Consider the following 17,662-nt stretch of genomic DNA (forward strand, 5'->3'; position numbering starts at 1 on the left):
CAAAAAGTTAGAGTAAATGGGTAGTAGTGATGGTTGTACAATATTGTGAATGTAATTAATGCCAATGAATGATACATTTGAAAGTGGTTAAAATGGGGAATTTTAAGTTATATGAATATTACTACAGTAAAAACTTTTTTAAAAAAGAGAGAAAAGAGTAAATATTTTCCTAAAAATATACCGAGGGCAATAAATAAAAAATATACTGAGAGGTCCCAGGAAAAGAAACATTTTAAATCCCTATTAACAAGCTCATGAATCATGATCCTTTGTGCTCCACACCAGTCTCAGAGAAAAACAAGCTGTTTTAGACCATCAACAGTAAGATAAGAGGGGGTTGGGGAACAGAAGCAAGACACAGGAGGCAGCCACAAAGACCACAACATTTAGCTGTTTATTAGGTTGCAAATCTCTCCTCTCTCTTCTTTCCCTTTCTTCCTCTTCTGCCCACAAATCCTCCTAACATGCATACAGAAACAGAAAACTAGAAGAAAGATTGGGTCACACACAGAGAACAGGAAAAGAATACTAAACAGCCCAACTTTAAAAGGTTCTTTTTCAGCTTGAACAAAAGTAAAATATTCTAAAATGCAAAATGGAAAACAGAGCTTATACCCAGACTGTGCAATTTAGTAAGAGGAGGTCAGTGCTGATAAACCCATTGTCAATCTACACAAAGTGACAGATTTTCAAGCAAGGAAATCAATCAGTTGTGACTGGATGATTTATAGCTCTGGAATCATTTGGTTCAAACCAACAGGGAGCTGGGGGGTGGGAGGATGGGGGATGGGGTAGACATGAGGTCAAGTAAGGGGCTCTATATTTTATGGCCGCCACCCTCTGACCCCATCTCACCTCCAACCAGTCTACATCCTCAGCCTACATTATGTCATGCCAGCAGACATTCAGCTTGACCCAGCTAGACTCATTTTTATTTATTCCCAGCAACCTTCCAATGCAAGAGAATTAAGCTTCTCCCAGGCAGTCACAGGCTCCAGGCTCCAGGGGTAGGTAACAAACTGCCCAGAGTTCCTGCCTGTAATCTGTCACTTTGGTTCCTTCCTTGCTGTCTGCTTGTTCCCTATGGAGGCAAAATTTAGAAACATACCATCACGTGGGGCCTCTTCATGCAGGAGTGATGGAGTTCTATGAGTTGTAGTGACCTCAATTTCTTTTTCCCCCGTCAGAGTTGTCGGTCCTGGCTGTGTCTTACCTTCCTGGCAGGCTTGAGAGCATGAATCAGTTCTTGTTTCACCAATATGTTTTATTCCTTTTTCCTTGCTGCTTATTTCAGGAAACTGCTCCAGCTTACTAAGGAGATATAACCCAGCAGTGCCCAGTTCCTTCTCAGAGCTGCTGCTGCTGCTGTTGCTAAAGTGGGTCAATTCTTCTCTTTCCTTGGCCACCGATTCCTTGCAGATAAAAGGAGGTATTTCTTTAGTAGCAGGGATGGGCAATTCCCCAGGGCTCAATCTATAGATGGGTGTCTGTTCCTCAGCCACCGTCATGGAGCGCTTCATTGCAGGAACCCCCCGTTTCCTGGGAGTGGGATTTGACACTGCGTTACTGGGGGGAGGCAGCAAGACAGAAGAAAGCTCTTCTCGGGCAGGGAGTTCGGGGTACTTTTCTGCAAGGTTGACAGCTGGAGGAACTGAGAGATGAGCACATTCAGACAGGGCCCGGCACACTGCCTTTTTCTGCTGGGGAGTTTGGTCGAGCAAAGCCCCCTCTTCGGTAGAACTTAATTTCTCCAACTCCTTATCATGGCCTCTAATGTAAGAGCTTGCATTTAAATATTCCTGGGCAAACTCCACCATAGTGACTGGTGGAATGGCAGTGGATGAAAGCTCAATAGTGTGGGCAGGGTGGGCTACAACTACTGGTAATGGAGATTCACATTCGAGCTGCCCAAAGTTATCACTCACGACCCCAATCACTGGGCAGCCAGGATTGATGCCATCCTCTTCCTTTCCTGGAGGTGATTCCCTTGAGCCCTGAGGACTTTGAGCCATGGGATGAAAGTTGGGGTTCCAAACACTGGTTTCCTGCTCCTTAACATACAGGGTGGGGATGTTAGCAGCCCTAGGGGAATCCAGGTCTGGCTGGCTCTCAGTTTCTTGCCCATTCTTCCCTTCCACCTTCCCCTGAACTGTAGTGGCTTTATTTTTCTCCAGCCAATCTGTGGGTCCCAGACAGAACTCAGCTGTCTTCTGGTATGCCAAGATCCCCTCTGATGGAGGGCAGGTTTCTGTAATCACATACCTGCTCTCAAGGTGACCCGAGGTTGCTTGATACTCCTTGTCCTGTACTTCAATGCTGAGCTCTTTGTCTAGCTTCCCCTCAAAGCAGCAGAGCTTATTCTGCTCCAGGACGCTGGCGTTCTTCACAAGCCTGTCTTTCGGCTGCCCGTGCAGGCTGACATTCAGCCTGATCTCATTCAGTTTGTCCTCTGTCCTCTGCCATGCAAATCCAGCTTGACTGATTTCTTTTGGAGAGTCCATTTGGCACTCTATAGACTTGCCCTTACACAGCTGGCCGTATGCAGCAGTGAGAGGCTAGCTGCTCGTCTGAGAGTGACATCGTCTCTTTCACTTCCCCCCTCCCCCACTCCTACAGCTCTAACAGCACTTACGTACACACACAGCTTGCAGTGACATCACACCAAGTTCCTAGTATTCACAACAAAACTCATTTTCCCCCCAATCCCTCTCTCTCCTCAAGCAGTTGGATATGAAATATATTTATTGGTGTGAAGGAAAGAAAGGAAGAAAACGAGAGAGAGAGAGAGAGAAAGGAAGGAACCTACTGCCACTGTTAAACTGAAAATGTAATTTCCTGTTAACTAGGCTGTTTAGATCTGCAATTTAAAACAGTATAGTGCTAATCTGAGCACTGAAGATAGTAATTTTTCTGGCTTTCGCTGATATAGATATATGTATACTCACACATTCACTTATCTGATACTATGCCCACTCTTCCACATTTGCCCACTCAAACTGTTTTAAAAATAAGCAAGACTCATTTGCCAATTCCCAGCTACAACCCTTGAAGAACAATGATTCCAGGAAATTGTTTAAATTTTCACTTAAGATAAAAAAAACCTCAATGAAACATCAAAATTGCAGGCATTCATTTCTCAGAGGACGAGTGGGTTTGCTGTCACAGCAACTTATCAAATTAACTTGAAAACTAATGTGGGTGGGGGCCACAAAGCCCAGAGAGAGCTCTTAAACTCTGCTCTGTGGAAGAGTCTAATAAACGGTTCATTTAAAATTTCAAGGATCAGGATTTTGAGGACTTACATTCCACTGACAAGACACTTGTTTGATAACACATCACTCCCACTTTCACTCCTGTCCCTTCTCATCCTCGGGTCCTTGGATGAGCTGGGTCACTCCCTCCTGCACTAGCCCTGCTCTTTCCAGTCCAACTCTTAAGTTGCTGTGTGAACACACTGGGGCAGTTCATCTTCCTCTAACCTTTGAAATACAGGGATCTGGCAATCTGTGGCTTGGGGTTTTATCCGACCCACCCAAGACCACTGCTCCATTTAAATCAGCATAATCCTTTGTTGCCTGGGTTTTGAACTTACAAAGTGTACATCTGGGACTGAGGATTGGATCCATAAAAGAAAATTCCCAAAAGAAAAGTTCCAGTGTAAGGACAGGTCATATTCTACCTTGAAAAAAGCTGGGGTTATTTTTTTTTTTTTTTTTTTTTTTTGGCCTACCTATAAGTCAGTATCACATATTAACATAGGATACTGTGAAATATTCTATCAAGGAGCCAAAGGATGTTCTTTCCTAAGGTGAAAAAAAGGTTTAAGCTGGTTTTTAAAAAGCCATTGGCTATCAACTGTAACGATTTGGCTGTAGTTTTAAAATAATACCTTCAGGGAAAAAAAAAAAAAAAGGCCAAGTTAAGATTGTTCTATCTGTGGTCTATAAAATGTGAAGAGAATACCAAGGCCCAGCCCAGGAAAGATTATCTAACTGGACCTAACTCTGTTTCCAAGCACTCACCTACCCTACTACTCAAACCATTCACGTAATTTACTCAAGTTCCCGAGTGGAGTACACAAACCAAGCTTATATGCCTTGCGCATTAATTTCAGTGCCTAACACAAGACTATGTTCGTGAGCAGGAGTGTGTTACAATGATGGAAAAAATGTGTGAATTTCAGTTTAATCTCTTTCCTGAAAATAAAGTGAGACTTAAATATACCTTTCCTTTCTCTTCATCTTAAGTTAGCAGCAACACATGTCAAAGCACAATAATTGTTCAACGGCAAGTAACCAGGGTTCCCTTACTCTATGGAAAAGCTCTAACTAAGGAAAAGGAAATAAAGATATAAAATGAAATGAAAAGGGTTCCAGGAGGGTCATGATTCTAATTGGTAATGGGAAAAAATGAGAGGGAGTCTTTGATTCAGAAGGCTTTGGTGTTAAATACAGTCTCATTCTGAATTTCTTTCTTTTTTAAAGAAATAATTGACAATATAATGAGTATTTATTTATGCTTTGTATGTCAGCTAGATTTTTAAGATGGGAAACCATTTAGTCAAAAGAAACTTTTTTCCATTTTATCTAAAAAGTAATCAATCTACATTGATATTCTGCAAATCACCTAGATCCAACAAAAGCTACTGATAAACTTAAAATAATTTAAATTATTCACAAAAAGCCAACTGTCTCCCATACCTGCCGTATCTGCTGTTTCTCTACATGGATATCCTTTCTCTTCCCACCTCCTCCTTTCTTTCTAATTCTCTAAATCCTATCCTGTTCATGAAGCTTTTCCAGACAATTTGAGGATATGCTGCTATTTTTATCCCCAAATCTCCTATACTTCATAGTGTGCATCATAAATATGTAAATTAACATTTTAAATCTATGTTAATGAGAATGCAATTTTTAAAGATGTAATCAGAGCTAATACAATACAAAGGGGGAGGAACAGAGATATTTGGAAGTAGAGAATTTGTATTCTACTGAAACTAGGTTGGTATTAGTAGAATAGGTTGTTACTAGTTTAAGACCATATATCTGAAAAAGGTTTAATATCCAAAATATATAAAGAATTCCTACTACTGCCAACAAAGAAAGACAATCCAACTATAAAATGGGCCAAGAAGTTGAATAGACATTCTCCAAAGGAGATATTCAAATGGCCAGTAAGTGTACTAAAAGATCCTCAACATCCTTAGCCATTAAAGACATGCAAATTGAAACTACAATGAGATGCCACTTCACACCCACACAGGATGGCTATTATTTTAAAAGATGAAAATAACAAGTGTTGGCAAGGATGCAGGGAAATAGGAACCCCTGCACATTGTTGATGGGAATGTAAAATGGGGAGCCACTGTGGAAAACAGTTTGGTGGTCCTCAGAAAGTTAAACATAGAATTAACACATGACCCTGCAATTCTACTCCTCAGAAAGTTAAACAAAGAATTAACATATGACCTTGCAATTCTACACCAAAAAAATCAAAAGCAGGGACTCAGGCAGACATATGTACACAAATGTATAAAGTACCATTATTCACAATTGCCAAAAGGTGGAAGTAGCTCAAGCATCCATCAACAGGTGAATGGATAAGCAAAAGGTGGTATATCATACAATGGCAGATTATTCAGCCGTAAAAAAGAAGTGAAGAGCTGGTACATTCTGTAACATAGATGAACCTTGAAGATTTCATGTTAAGTGAAATACACCAGCCAAAAAAGGACAGACATTGCATGATTTCTCTTACATGAAATACTTAGACTAAGCATTAGAATTCAGAATCAGAATGCAAAAAAGTGGTTAGCAGGGGTGGGAGGAAAGAGGAATGGGGACTTATTGCTATGTGTGAGTTTTAGTTTAGGATGATAAAAATAGTCTGGAAATAGATAGTAGTAAAAGTTAACACAGTATTGTCAATGTACCTAATGTCAAAGAACTGTTCACTTAAAATGGTTAAAATGATTTTTGTATTATGTATATTTTACACCAATTTAAAATAAATTATTAAATAAATTAATCTTAGTCACTGGATGCCTCTGCTTTTTAATGTTTCTTTTTTGCTCAGTGAAGAAAAGTACTCGGGCTTTAATTTTTAATTGTAATTTACCTTCTGGTGATAAATTCAAATCTTAATTTAATACACAATGTGCACATGTGTGTGTTTTGGGTGCAAGAGAATATCTGAAATGAAGGCCAAAGGAAGCAATGTATTTAGTTTCAGTATTGACCTTATACCTTAAGAATGGTCTTGTTTGTTTTAAATATGCAAAAAATGAGTAAGGTGTGAATGACGTATCTCTTAATAATCTTCTGTGACTATTTTTGATTCTTAAGAGAATTTAGATTTATTTTAATGTCTTTTTATAGTGCCTTAGCCCTGTGAACTTCCATTCATGTTGTTTTTGAGTAGGGAGGAAGGAAAGTCACGCTCCACTGAGAAAAACTGAAGATCAGAGGCTTTTACAGAGGGGAGGGGACACAGTGGTTTATAGTTCCATTACATTATTGCTTTTACAATATATACCAGAGTAAGAGATCATATAGAATAAGAATTATGAGGTCGTTCCTCTTCAAATGAGGTAATGCTATATGGATGGCAAATAATGGGGAAAACCTAGTGCAGGATAATTAGTAAATCTGCAAATGGCCTTGTCCCCGCTCTAGCCCAATTTAGAGTTATAGACACACTCACCCAGGAATGTACATTCACTCACAGGAGATAGCTGCAGCAAAGGACTCACTTGAACCTTCCCAGCCATTGCAATATTATATCAAGTTGCTTGAGAATGAACTTAACATAAGTCAAAAAGTTGAGCCTGGTCAGGTAAAAAGAAATGTATTTAATTAAAATCCAGGAGACTTAAATTTAAGGCTCAGCTGCCACTGGAATTTCTTACCTCTAGGTTCTACTCCTAGTCACTCAGGACTCACTAAAATATCACACGTCTGTCAAGTCTCTCAGATCCTCACCCCAAAAGCATACTCCTCTATTGTTTTCAAATTGCCTTACCCTTTTTCTTAGAATTTGGAAACCATACCACAATCTCTATCTATGTGCCTTTCTGGGGAGGTTCTAGAGGGCAGGAATATGACCTGTCCATCTCTACTATGCTGGTGCCCAAGCAGAGTGCTTGACACACAGTAAGTGGCTCTCAAAAAATGTCTGCTTCCTTTTACAGTCTGTATTATTTGACCTCATCCTTCCTACCCTTAAAGCTGTCTTCCAAACATCCAGAGAGATGGCAACTTTTTGGAATGTACTTTGGCTAAAGATTTTTAGGATCCACTCTAAGTCTGAGGAAAGTGCATGGATTCCTATGTTGGTCAGAAGGTAGTTTCCAGGGCTATTTTATCAGACCATATAATAACATGTCAAACCTCCAAGGGCACTGGCACAGCCTGCAGGTATCCTGTCACAGCAGATGTACAGGCAGATGATTCTGTTTTGCCTTGTGCCTAGAGCTAGTATGTATTCCATTCAGAGCCTTGATTTTGGTATGCTCCTTTAGTTTCTCTGCATTCTTTCTTATGAGTTACCAAGGCACTACTACTTTCCAGATTGACCAACTGTTCCCTGTTATTGTCTCCAGAAAACAATTTCTAATAAAATATAATTATCAATGAAAGTCAGTAATTCTATTGACTACAATGATTGATGGCACTCTTCACTAATAAAAGCTGAGAGTTGTGCAGTAACAGTTTGGCTTCCTACCTGGAAATTTATGATGCATGTGTTTACACACACAGACACACAGACAAAAATACTTCAAAACCATATACTGCTAAATTTTTGAAACATCTCTTAGTACATGTTTAACTCAAGAAAATAATGATTCTCCTGGTTAATTGCCAAAGCGAACAGACAGAATTTAAAACACTGAAGCAAGTAATCTGATTTATATTTATAGATGATAAATCCCCCAAAAAGTGCAACTAAGAAATTCTAGGCGTTTATTCTTTTAAGCATATTCTCCCCTGGACTCCCTGAAAAAGAAAAGAAAATCATCCACTAAACCAGGTGGAAACACAACCCAACCTCCAAATGCCTCCAGCATAAAGTCTAAGATCCTCTGTATTTATGGAGACCTGTAAGACCCCCAGGACTCTTCAAGAGTTTCCCCTCTTTTCTCTGATCCCATCTCAAAATATTTCACAGACCTTGTTTCCCAAACCTGACCTATTTGCCAGCCATACCAAAACATTCCATGAACCTGCATTTCACTATGCTTTTAAACAGGCATTCCCTTAGAATGCTTTACCCTACTTAGCTTAGCAAACTCCTAACCATACTTCAAGACCCACTCAAATGTTATCTCCCACGTGAAGCTTTGTCTTGCTCTCCTAAAATGATTTAGTCACTTTATGCTCTGTATTGTCACATAGTACATAGCTCACACTTCTGATGAAGAACTTCTTTTACTAGAGTAAAATCTCCTCACTCTGTAATCCTTGAGTAGAGAATTTATCTTAAAAATCTACTCCTGGTATGTGGCAGTAATGTCACTCATCTGTTGAATACGTGACTGAACTAAATACTAAAAAGTCCAAATCATGTTACTGAATGTCCATTATTAGCGGAGCACCAAACTAGAGAACATTTATATGACAATTAGATTTGTGTCTAAACTTGTAAAAATTACATTGCTAAACAGTTTAAAGACTAACAGTTTCAATCTACATGTACACAGCTGGGACAATCTGCTTCAATTGAGGTATCACAGGTAAAAATAAGAATCAAAGTCCCCTTTGCTGTCCCCTTCATATTTTAAAGAAGTAAATACATCTGCAAGTCCAAAAATCAGGAGTTAAGAGTGGAAGCTATTTGTTTTATCATTTCTTTTCTGAATCCCACAATGCTATCATCAGCCAGAGAGGGAAAATGGAAAGTGAAGGAGTGTGGAGGGAAAGAAGATCCTTTTAAAGCAGGGTAAACAATTTCTGCCTGACTCATTCCAAAGAATATTTAGATATTCTGGCTCAAACGAGGTAAACAGTAGCACTGACCACACGGGGTTGTGTGAGGGTAAAAGAGTTTTGGGCAGGGCCAAGCATAAGTTTCAATAAATGGTAGCTATTTTTAGCTGTGTGACATACAAAATTTCCCAATGAATTTCATCGATCTGTAGCTAATAAGAAGAAAAAAGCCAGAGAAAGATGAGCAGAGAGAAAGCAATGAGGAAAGGAACTTCACAAATGGCACTCCAGTAAAGAAAACTATTACCAAATGGGTACCTCTCTAGTTGTAAAATAGCAGCAAGTCCTAAAATTATAAATGTCTTTTTTTTTTTTCATCTACTAAACATACTTTATTTATGTACAAGGACCTTGAAATTGTTAATTTGGGGTTTATAAATTACTTCCAGTTTCACACCAAGAGAACCTCCCACCGCAAACTGACATTCTTAGCTGCTGGAAGACAGTTGATGGGCTCAAGCAAAATGAAAATAAAATAAAGATTAAAAGGAAACCAAGTTTTTACTACAGCAAAAGAAGGGTCTATTTACAGGGATCCAAAGTAACTGTCCCAATCACAGTAATGACATGTCAACAGCACTGTCACTCACAGCTCTACAGATGTCACACTTCCTTTTGGTTTATAGGTGAACAACCAACATGGATGACCCTTTCAAACTTGCTTTTCCCTTCACCTAAAATGTACTCTAACAAGAATTCCTAGTGGAATAACAATATTTTTGACAAGTTGAGCTCAGACTTCCTGAAATATCTCATTAAGCCTCCCTGCTAGAACAACATGCATAATATGCAAAGGATCCTTCTGCTGAAGTAGTCCCAAACTTGAGAGTGGCATTAAAAAAATAACAGAAGAAACATGAAGCTGGAAGAGACTTTAGCAATACTGTCACTTTCCCTACAGGAAAAGACTAGCTAAAGATAACCCATTTGTGATTCTAAATATGTCATTAGGTTCCATAAACATGTAAAGCACCTAGGTGGGTGCTAGGGAGAAAAGATGAATAAATAAACACAGTCTCTGCCTGGACAATAAAATGCTAGACATGGTCAAAAGATCTAGATTCTAGTCTTAAATTAACCTCTGATTCACAATTCATGTGTTCATGGCATCTCTCCATGTCTCCAGCTACAAGAGTGCAAGGTTGGTGCTTAGATACTGTGCCAGTTTGGATGTATTATGTCCCCCAAAATGCCATGTTCTTTGATGCAATTTTGTGGAGGCAGACATAGTGTTGATTAGGGTGGAATCCTTTGATTGAGTGTTTCTATGGAGATGTGACTCAATCAACTATGGGCGAGACTTTGATTGGATAATTTCCATGGCGTTGTTACCCCACCCATGCAGGGTGGGTCTTAATTGAGTCACTGGAGTTCTATAAAAGTGTTCACAGACAGAAGGAGGGAGCTGCAGCTGAGACAGATATTTTGAAGATAGCTGTTGGAAGCTGACGCAAACATTTTGGAGAATGCCATTTTGAAAAGCAACCTGGGAGCAAGCAGATGCCAGCCACGGGCCTCCCGAGCTAACAAGTTTTCCAGACGCCAATGGCTTTTCTCCAGTGAAGGTATCCTATTGTTGATGCCTTACTTTGGACACTTAATGGCCTTAAGACTGTAACTTTTTAACCAAATAAAACCCCTTTATAAAAGCCAATCCATTTCCAGTCTTTTGCAAAACAGCAGCATTAGCAAACCAGAACAGATACTAAAGTAAAAACTACAGTCACCAATGTTCATGGCAGCATTATTCACAATAGCCAAAAGATGGAAGCAACCCAAGTGCACAACTACAAATGAATGGCTAAACAAAATGTGGTATATCTATACTAGGAATATTATTCAGCTGTAAAATGAATGAAGTTCTGATACATGTAACTACATGGATGAACCCTGAAGACATCATGTACAATAAAATAAGCCAGATAAAAAGGAGAAATAGTGTATAATTTCACTTATTTGAAATATCTAGAATAAAGAAGTTCATACAGGCAGAAAGATTAAAGGTTATCAGGGGCTGGAAGGGGGGTGGGGTAAATGGGGAGTTATTGCTTTATGACCACAGAGTTTCTGTGTGGGGTGATAATAAAGTTTTAGTAATGGATAGTGGGGATGGAAAAAAAAAGGTGGCACAATATTGTGAATGTAATTAATATCACTGAGTTGTATACATGAAAATGGTTAAATGGGGACAAAAAGATATGTCTCCTTTATATAATATTGGGAAATGTATATGTCATATGTCATTGCTTCTTCATGCATAAATTGTCTGGCAGGATATATAAGACCTTGTTTGCCTCTGGAAAGGGAAACTTGGATGGGGGTTAATGGAAGGAGAAAGACTTCCATTTTACTGTATATACATTTGTACCATGTATATGTGTTAACTATTTAAAAATCAGTAAAAAAATTTTTTTTAACTATTGAAAAAAGTATGGACTGTAGAATTTAGAGAAGAAACAATAAATTTCCATTACCCTCCTCTCAGCCACTCTGCAAGGCCATTTCTAACATGCAGTCTCTGAGCCTGACCAGACCAAGCCAGGACCACGAAAGCTCTGCAGCACTTGCTTTGTCACCTCAAAAATAAGAACAACTCCTGGTTTTGCATTTTTTTTGGAAATACTGGGCAAAAAGACATAGCTAGATTTTAAACAAACTTACATGTCACCCTTTGTTTCACTGCTGCAACTAAACAGCTAGTCTAGAAATAAAATTAAAGAACTGGAAAGTGATTTATGAATGCTGGAAAACCCTATACATACTACTTCATTTTCTGCTTTGGTAATAGGGTAGCTAATAGAAGGAAGATAAAACTAGAAAAGATGAGAATATATTATGAAAATAACAACCTTTAGCAGTCTCTACTCACACAGCAAGTATTCCTTACCAGGCACAAATGTATGCATAGCACAAACGTTACCCAAAGGAACAAGTCCATACCATGCAGAATACGAATGATCCCATGATGAAGCCTCTCCAAAAGCCTGACTGGCTACTAAGACCAACTAGTGTTTTTTTTGTTTTGTTTTGTTTTAAATTTCTGGAGTTAGTAGCTGCATCATGCAAGCTGAGAAAATGTGATCAAGAAATATCATCATTTATAGGTTGTGGAAAACCTCGAAGGCTAAGAAGCAGATTATTATTTGAAGGTTAGGCTCAGGGAATCCTTGATTAAATGTATACTTTTCAGGGTAAAAAAGCTAACATTTGTAAATCTTAAAGAAGCCTGCTTCTTAATTGCATCCCAATTAATTGATTCCTAAGAGCCAAAAAAGGACAAAATTATGAGGAATTCTACATAGGCAAGTTTTACTATGTTTCATAGACACAGATGACGACCAGTATTGTAACCCACATGCAACTAATCGTGGGTCAATGGTTGTAACCAACACAGTGGTCCAAGGATGTCGCTGCATCATGAAGAAATCATTTCCCACTATGAGAAACACAAAATCTGTGCTTACCAGTGCTGGTTTGAGGCTACCATTTCCTTATAAGGGGACAGACCATTTTCACCTAATCCAAAAGCAATTTATATATTTATTCCCACCGGCACAATTACGTACACTGATCAAAAAAAAGAAATCCTATGCATGTAGCAGGACATGAAGTATTTTCTTTCCTCCTATGATTTATTATACCAAATAATAATTGTAATTTGATTGTAAACTTTGCCTGTAGGAGGTAATTTTTGTTGTTGTTTAACTATGAATAATTAAATGATGATAAGCCTCTGCTAAATAATTTACTGTTTGAAATTCAACTTCCCCTGAAATTCAAAGTTTAGTGCTGTGTAAAAAAACATGCAACCAAGATACCAGTTTCCTCAAGCTGGACACAAAACATGCCTTGGTTACAGAAAACACATAATTAGCAATTATAGATTTTCATGCAAAAAAACAATAATTAACATGGATGATTAGTCTGGATGGAACCAAGGCACAAGCTCTTTGGCCTTCTTGATGCTGACTCAAAAGCCACAAGCACACACATCTCCCCAGCAATGGCTGGTTCATACCATTGGATTTCAGTTGCTTGGATCTCTCCCGTTCCTGGATTGTAGACTTTGGCAAAGGTGGAATAAATCCCCGGGATTTGGTAGGTCTCATGTAGCCTTTCATTGGTTCTGTAATTCTGTTTTTATCTTCCTTCTTCCTTTCTCCCAATGCCTTACATTCAGATTTTTCTGTTATTTTCAGAGGTGCCTCTGAGATCTTTTCTTTGGGTTCTGAGGGATGAAGATCTTTGGAAACAGTCATTACTGACTTATCTACCACCTCAGATGGAGCAGCTTCAACCTTGCCATGTAAGAAATCTGACTGTATTTCTGGTGTTGCAAAGGAAATGCATTCCAATTCTGTGATTTTAAAAGCCAGACTAATTTCTTTCAATTTATCCTTTTCACTTTTTGAAGGCAAAAGAGTCATATCCACCTCCTTATTCAAACTATCTTGACCCTTGGGATCTCTATCTTCTGCATTTCGGTCCTCCTGGAAATTGGGCTTGTGTGCTTTGTCTCCCAGTAAGTCAGAAATTTGAACTGGAGCAGACCCTTCCTCAGTCTCTTTCTCTTTGTTCACTGGACATGCTGGAAAATTATCCCTATCTGCATTTACTTTTAGGACTCTGATCTCTGCTGTTAGGCTCTGATCTTCTACTGGTACCCCAGGAAGAACATGGCCTTTTGCTGGTTCTTTGTTTTTTTCTATTGAATGCTCAGATGCACCACTGTGCAGTGACTCAGATTCTCCTACCACACACCCTCCATCTATCCCTGCTTCATTTTTCATAGGATCACCAAGCTCATCTTTATTCTTATGATAGTGAGTTGCATGACTGCTAATTGATTCAGTGGCTGTTGTAGAAGTTAGGGCAACTCCTATGCTTATAGAGGGTATAACAGCCAAAGGATTCTTGGGTCTTCCTTGACCTGAGACTCCATTTTTGCTGTAGTTATCTATCACTAATAATTTGGAAATATGGGCCAGGGATGCTTCTTGCCCAATTCCTGCCAAACTGTCTGGAGAGGAATCACTTTCCTTTACCACTTGAGGAGTAGGAGTGGGTAGTTTTTCACAGGTTGCTGATTTCTTAGCTTCTATAAGGGTTGACTTATTCATCACCTCTGGTGATGTTCTTGGGCAGGTAAATGTAATATTTCTATTTTCGTCCACATAGCCCATTCCTTCAGTATTGTGGTCCCCTGTGGTTTCCATGGGAACAAGTATTTTTGCTGCATCTATCTTATTCCCCAGAATGTGCTTCTTGGGAAAATTATTTTTAACCTTTTTACTTTTTCCATTATTACTCTTTTTATTTGGTTTGTCAGCCACTGCAGTATATGCCTTAGCTGCATCTATCCTATTCTCCTCAGATAATACTGAAGGAACAAATCCTGCCCCCTGGATTTGGTCTTGGCAGCTGACATCTGTCACTTTGGCAGCTGGTTCAGTAACAGCAGAATCCTTGCCTGTGTTTGTTTTGTTTCCCCTAAAAACTCCAAGCTCAAAGGAATTAACCTCAATATTTCTACTCTTTCTGTCAAATACTTCCACTGTGGGTGTATCCGATGTATCTGAGAACAAAGGATCAGGAATTATGGGGAAAATGAGCCCTAACTCCTTATTTTTATGGGAACTATTACCAGCATTTCCGTCCTTCTCTACAAACGGTAGATTAAGGATTTCTGCCTTGCTCTCTATTCTAGCAGACTGTGTGGAATAACTACTTTTAAACTTTTTATTTTTGCCATCACCAGTCTTTTTAGGCTTTTCAGAAATCCGGGGAGCTGCCTCATGATCTGTCTGAGGACACTTTCCTTCCTTACTCTGGTTACTGACACCCATATCTATGGCCATGGCTCCTCTTTCTGTTCTAGCACCAGAAGTTTGAGTCATGCCTGACTCATTTCCCAAAGGGATCAATGCCTTCAAGGTGCTTGCTACCCTAGGGTCAGTTGTCTCCTTAGGCTCCTCCATTTCCACTGCCTCTGTGAGATCAGCCATGGTCCCTGGTTGCTTTGAAGAATCCAGCTCTGGCTCCTCACTCTTATCTGTAGTCACTCCTTCTGTTTTGGGGGCTCGCTCACATGGCTTGAGAACGGCTCTACTGTCCTGGCTGTCCAGAAGAAATGGCAACTCATTTCTTATTCTTACCTTCCCAGAACTTGCTCTCACCTTCCCAGAACTTCCCCTTTCCCTCCTGCTTTTGCCATCACCTGTCATTCTCTTAAATGGTTCATTCTCCAGCCCAGGGACCTGAACTAATACCTTGTCCTGCAGCTGCTCAGAAGCAAAGATGCTGTTCTCTTGCTTTTGCTTGGGAAAAGCTTCTTTGTTTAGTTCTTTAACCTCTTCAGCTCCTTCAGAAAATTCTTTCTGTTTCACATGCTGCAGCTGATTCATTTTACTTTCACTATCCCCTTCTTTTACACTACTTTCCAATAGATTGCTTGCTGTCAAAGTGGGTATCAAATTAGACAGATCTTTTGCTTCTGTGGGTCTTGAAACACCACCCTTAATCTTTTGGTCCAAAATAGGGGAGCAACCCTCTTTGGGTCTGATCTCCAAAGGAGTTTCTATTTGGTGTGCAGGAACTTCTGGAAAGGGTCCTTTCAGACTGAAAGAGTCTTTTGTTTGGCTTTTATCCACAGGAGTCTTCAGCTGGGGTGCAGGCTGTGGTTTGCATTCATCTTGCTGCAGCAATTTCTTATCTTGGCTCTGTGGTTCTGACTTGTTATCTTTGACCTCCACCTCTACCTTCAACTTGGGCGGAGAGTTTACTTGAGTTTTCGAGGGTTCTTCTGAAGGATACAAAGGAACTTTGAGACTCTCTGGGACAAAGTTATCAGCTACCAGTTTGGCTGTACTGGAGTCAACTACACATTCCTTTTTCAAATCTTCTCTGGATACAAGTCCATATTCTGTGTGCATGGTGGTGGAACGGCTGGGAAGAACACCTGATTTTTGTGAGTCATTTGCAAAGGGATGACCTTTAGGTTCCTCTGCATTGTCATACCAGGGTCCTCCATCCCGGGGTTGAGAATATCTCTTTTGCTTTTGTTTCTTCTTTTTTTTCTTCATCATTATTGGTGTGCTTTCTACATCCCAGGCCTCCCTGCCAAGATCTTTCTGGGGTTCAAGGAAGTCAAGATGAATAGTTTTCCTCTGGTTCCCAGGCTCACCATAGGAAGATGAACTAGACACCCAACCCAACTCTGACAAAGATCCCAGCCTGGGATCAAGAGTCTTCTGTAGTGGAGTGCCTCCCAGCAGCTCAGGTTTGGACCTGACTGACTTGCAGTCACTGGATCTGTGAACTTGTTTGGTTTGTGTGGTAGATGTACCTGCAATACATGAAGTTGGCTAAAATTCCAGACAAAATGCCTCGTTATTGTTTCTTTAAAAAAAAATCCATCTAGCGAATCATGTCACTAAAGGAAAACTTTTTTTCTGAAACATTTCTCACCTTTAATTGGGGTTAGTAAATATCTATCAGTGATCATCATTTCATGTAAAGATTTTTTGCAAACATATTTACAAAATGTTTTTTGAAATGTGAAAAAAATTCAAACAGAGGTCTTCTAATCTCTCTACATCAGCATTTACTGCCTATAAATCTCATCTGATACTTATTTGTATTTGTCATTATTTTTAACAGGTTCATAAGTCCCAATTCTGCAATAGGATGGTAAGTTCCTAGAGGTTATCTTCCAAGTCTTTATATTCCAGTAGACCACAGTGCTTAAGACAAACGCACATGCTTTGCCTTTTTTTGGTGACATTTTTGAATGACTGAATGAAATATACATGATTTTGGTCAAGATTTACAATTCTGAGAGTCTGTCACCAAGATCATATTAGACTTTTGTCAAACTAACTAGATCAATTCTGGAAAAAACACCGGACAGTCAAATTTATGCTACTTCACACACTCATAAAACAGATATTAAATCAGTATTTTGGCCAGAGAAAAATTTCATCATTCCAGAACCAGAGCATTCTATTCTGAAAGACAAATGATTTAGATTTCAGTGTTCTATTCCTAAATGCACTTTCCAAAAGACCGAAAAATATACATAAGGTCAAGTAATGAATTACAACAATTAGGAGGAGCACCCATAGAAAAAATTTCAGTAAGTCATCTAGTCCAACCTCCTACCTCCAGGAAATTCAAAGCAGTGCAGATCCAAGAACTTAGAAATAGTCCCACTTAAAGCAGGCCTATGACAGTTCTTGTCAAATCTGACCCAGGGAACTGATTTCGAAGAACATTAAAATATTTAAATAGTACCTTTTGTTCTTGTCCTTACCTCTCCAATGTCCTCATCTCTACCCTTCCAAATCCAGCCCTTTATTTAATACCTCATGTCAATTATTGCTTCTCTCAGAAACTTTCTAGGCTGTAGCATCCAGAACATTTAAAACACTTATTTGGCACATAATCAGCAACTGTTTAGTGTAGTCTCTTATACTATATTATTAAATTATTACGTAAATCTTGGGCTTCAGAATTCATGCCTGGAGGTTCTCTCATAAAAACCTAAGGGTAAGGACCAGGACTTAAATACCATATCTATATGCCTTAGCATGGTGCATTTGGTACACAAAAAACACAATAATATGTTGACAGCTATTTAAAAACATTTTAAAAAGTCAAACGTTTATTTCGCTCCTACG

General features: G+C 39.2%; 1 protein-coding gene across 1 annotated transcript in view; it reads right to left on the reverse strand.

The window, feature by feature from the left end:
- Positions 1-17,662, reverse strand: part of LOC119544462 — a 264,085-nt gene that overhangs the window by 41,788 nt on the left and 204,635 nt on the right. The window contains 3 exon segments of the mRNA XM_037849967.1: positions 9,398-9,448; positions 13,003-16,330; positions 16,332-16,348. Of these exon segments, the coding sequence (XP_037705895.1) occupies positions 9,398-9,448; positions 13,003-16,330; positions 16,332-16,348 (3,396 nt within the window).

Source organism: Choloepus didactylus, chromosome 1 (assembly GCF_015220235.1).
Source record: "Choloepus didactylus isolate mChoDid1 chromosome 1, mChoDid1.pri, whole genome shotgun sequence".
Lineage (NCBI taxonomy): Eukaryota > Metazoa > Chordata > Mammalia > Pilosa > Megalonychidae > Choloepus > Choloepus didactylus.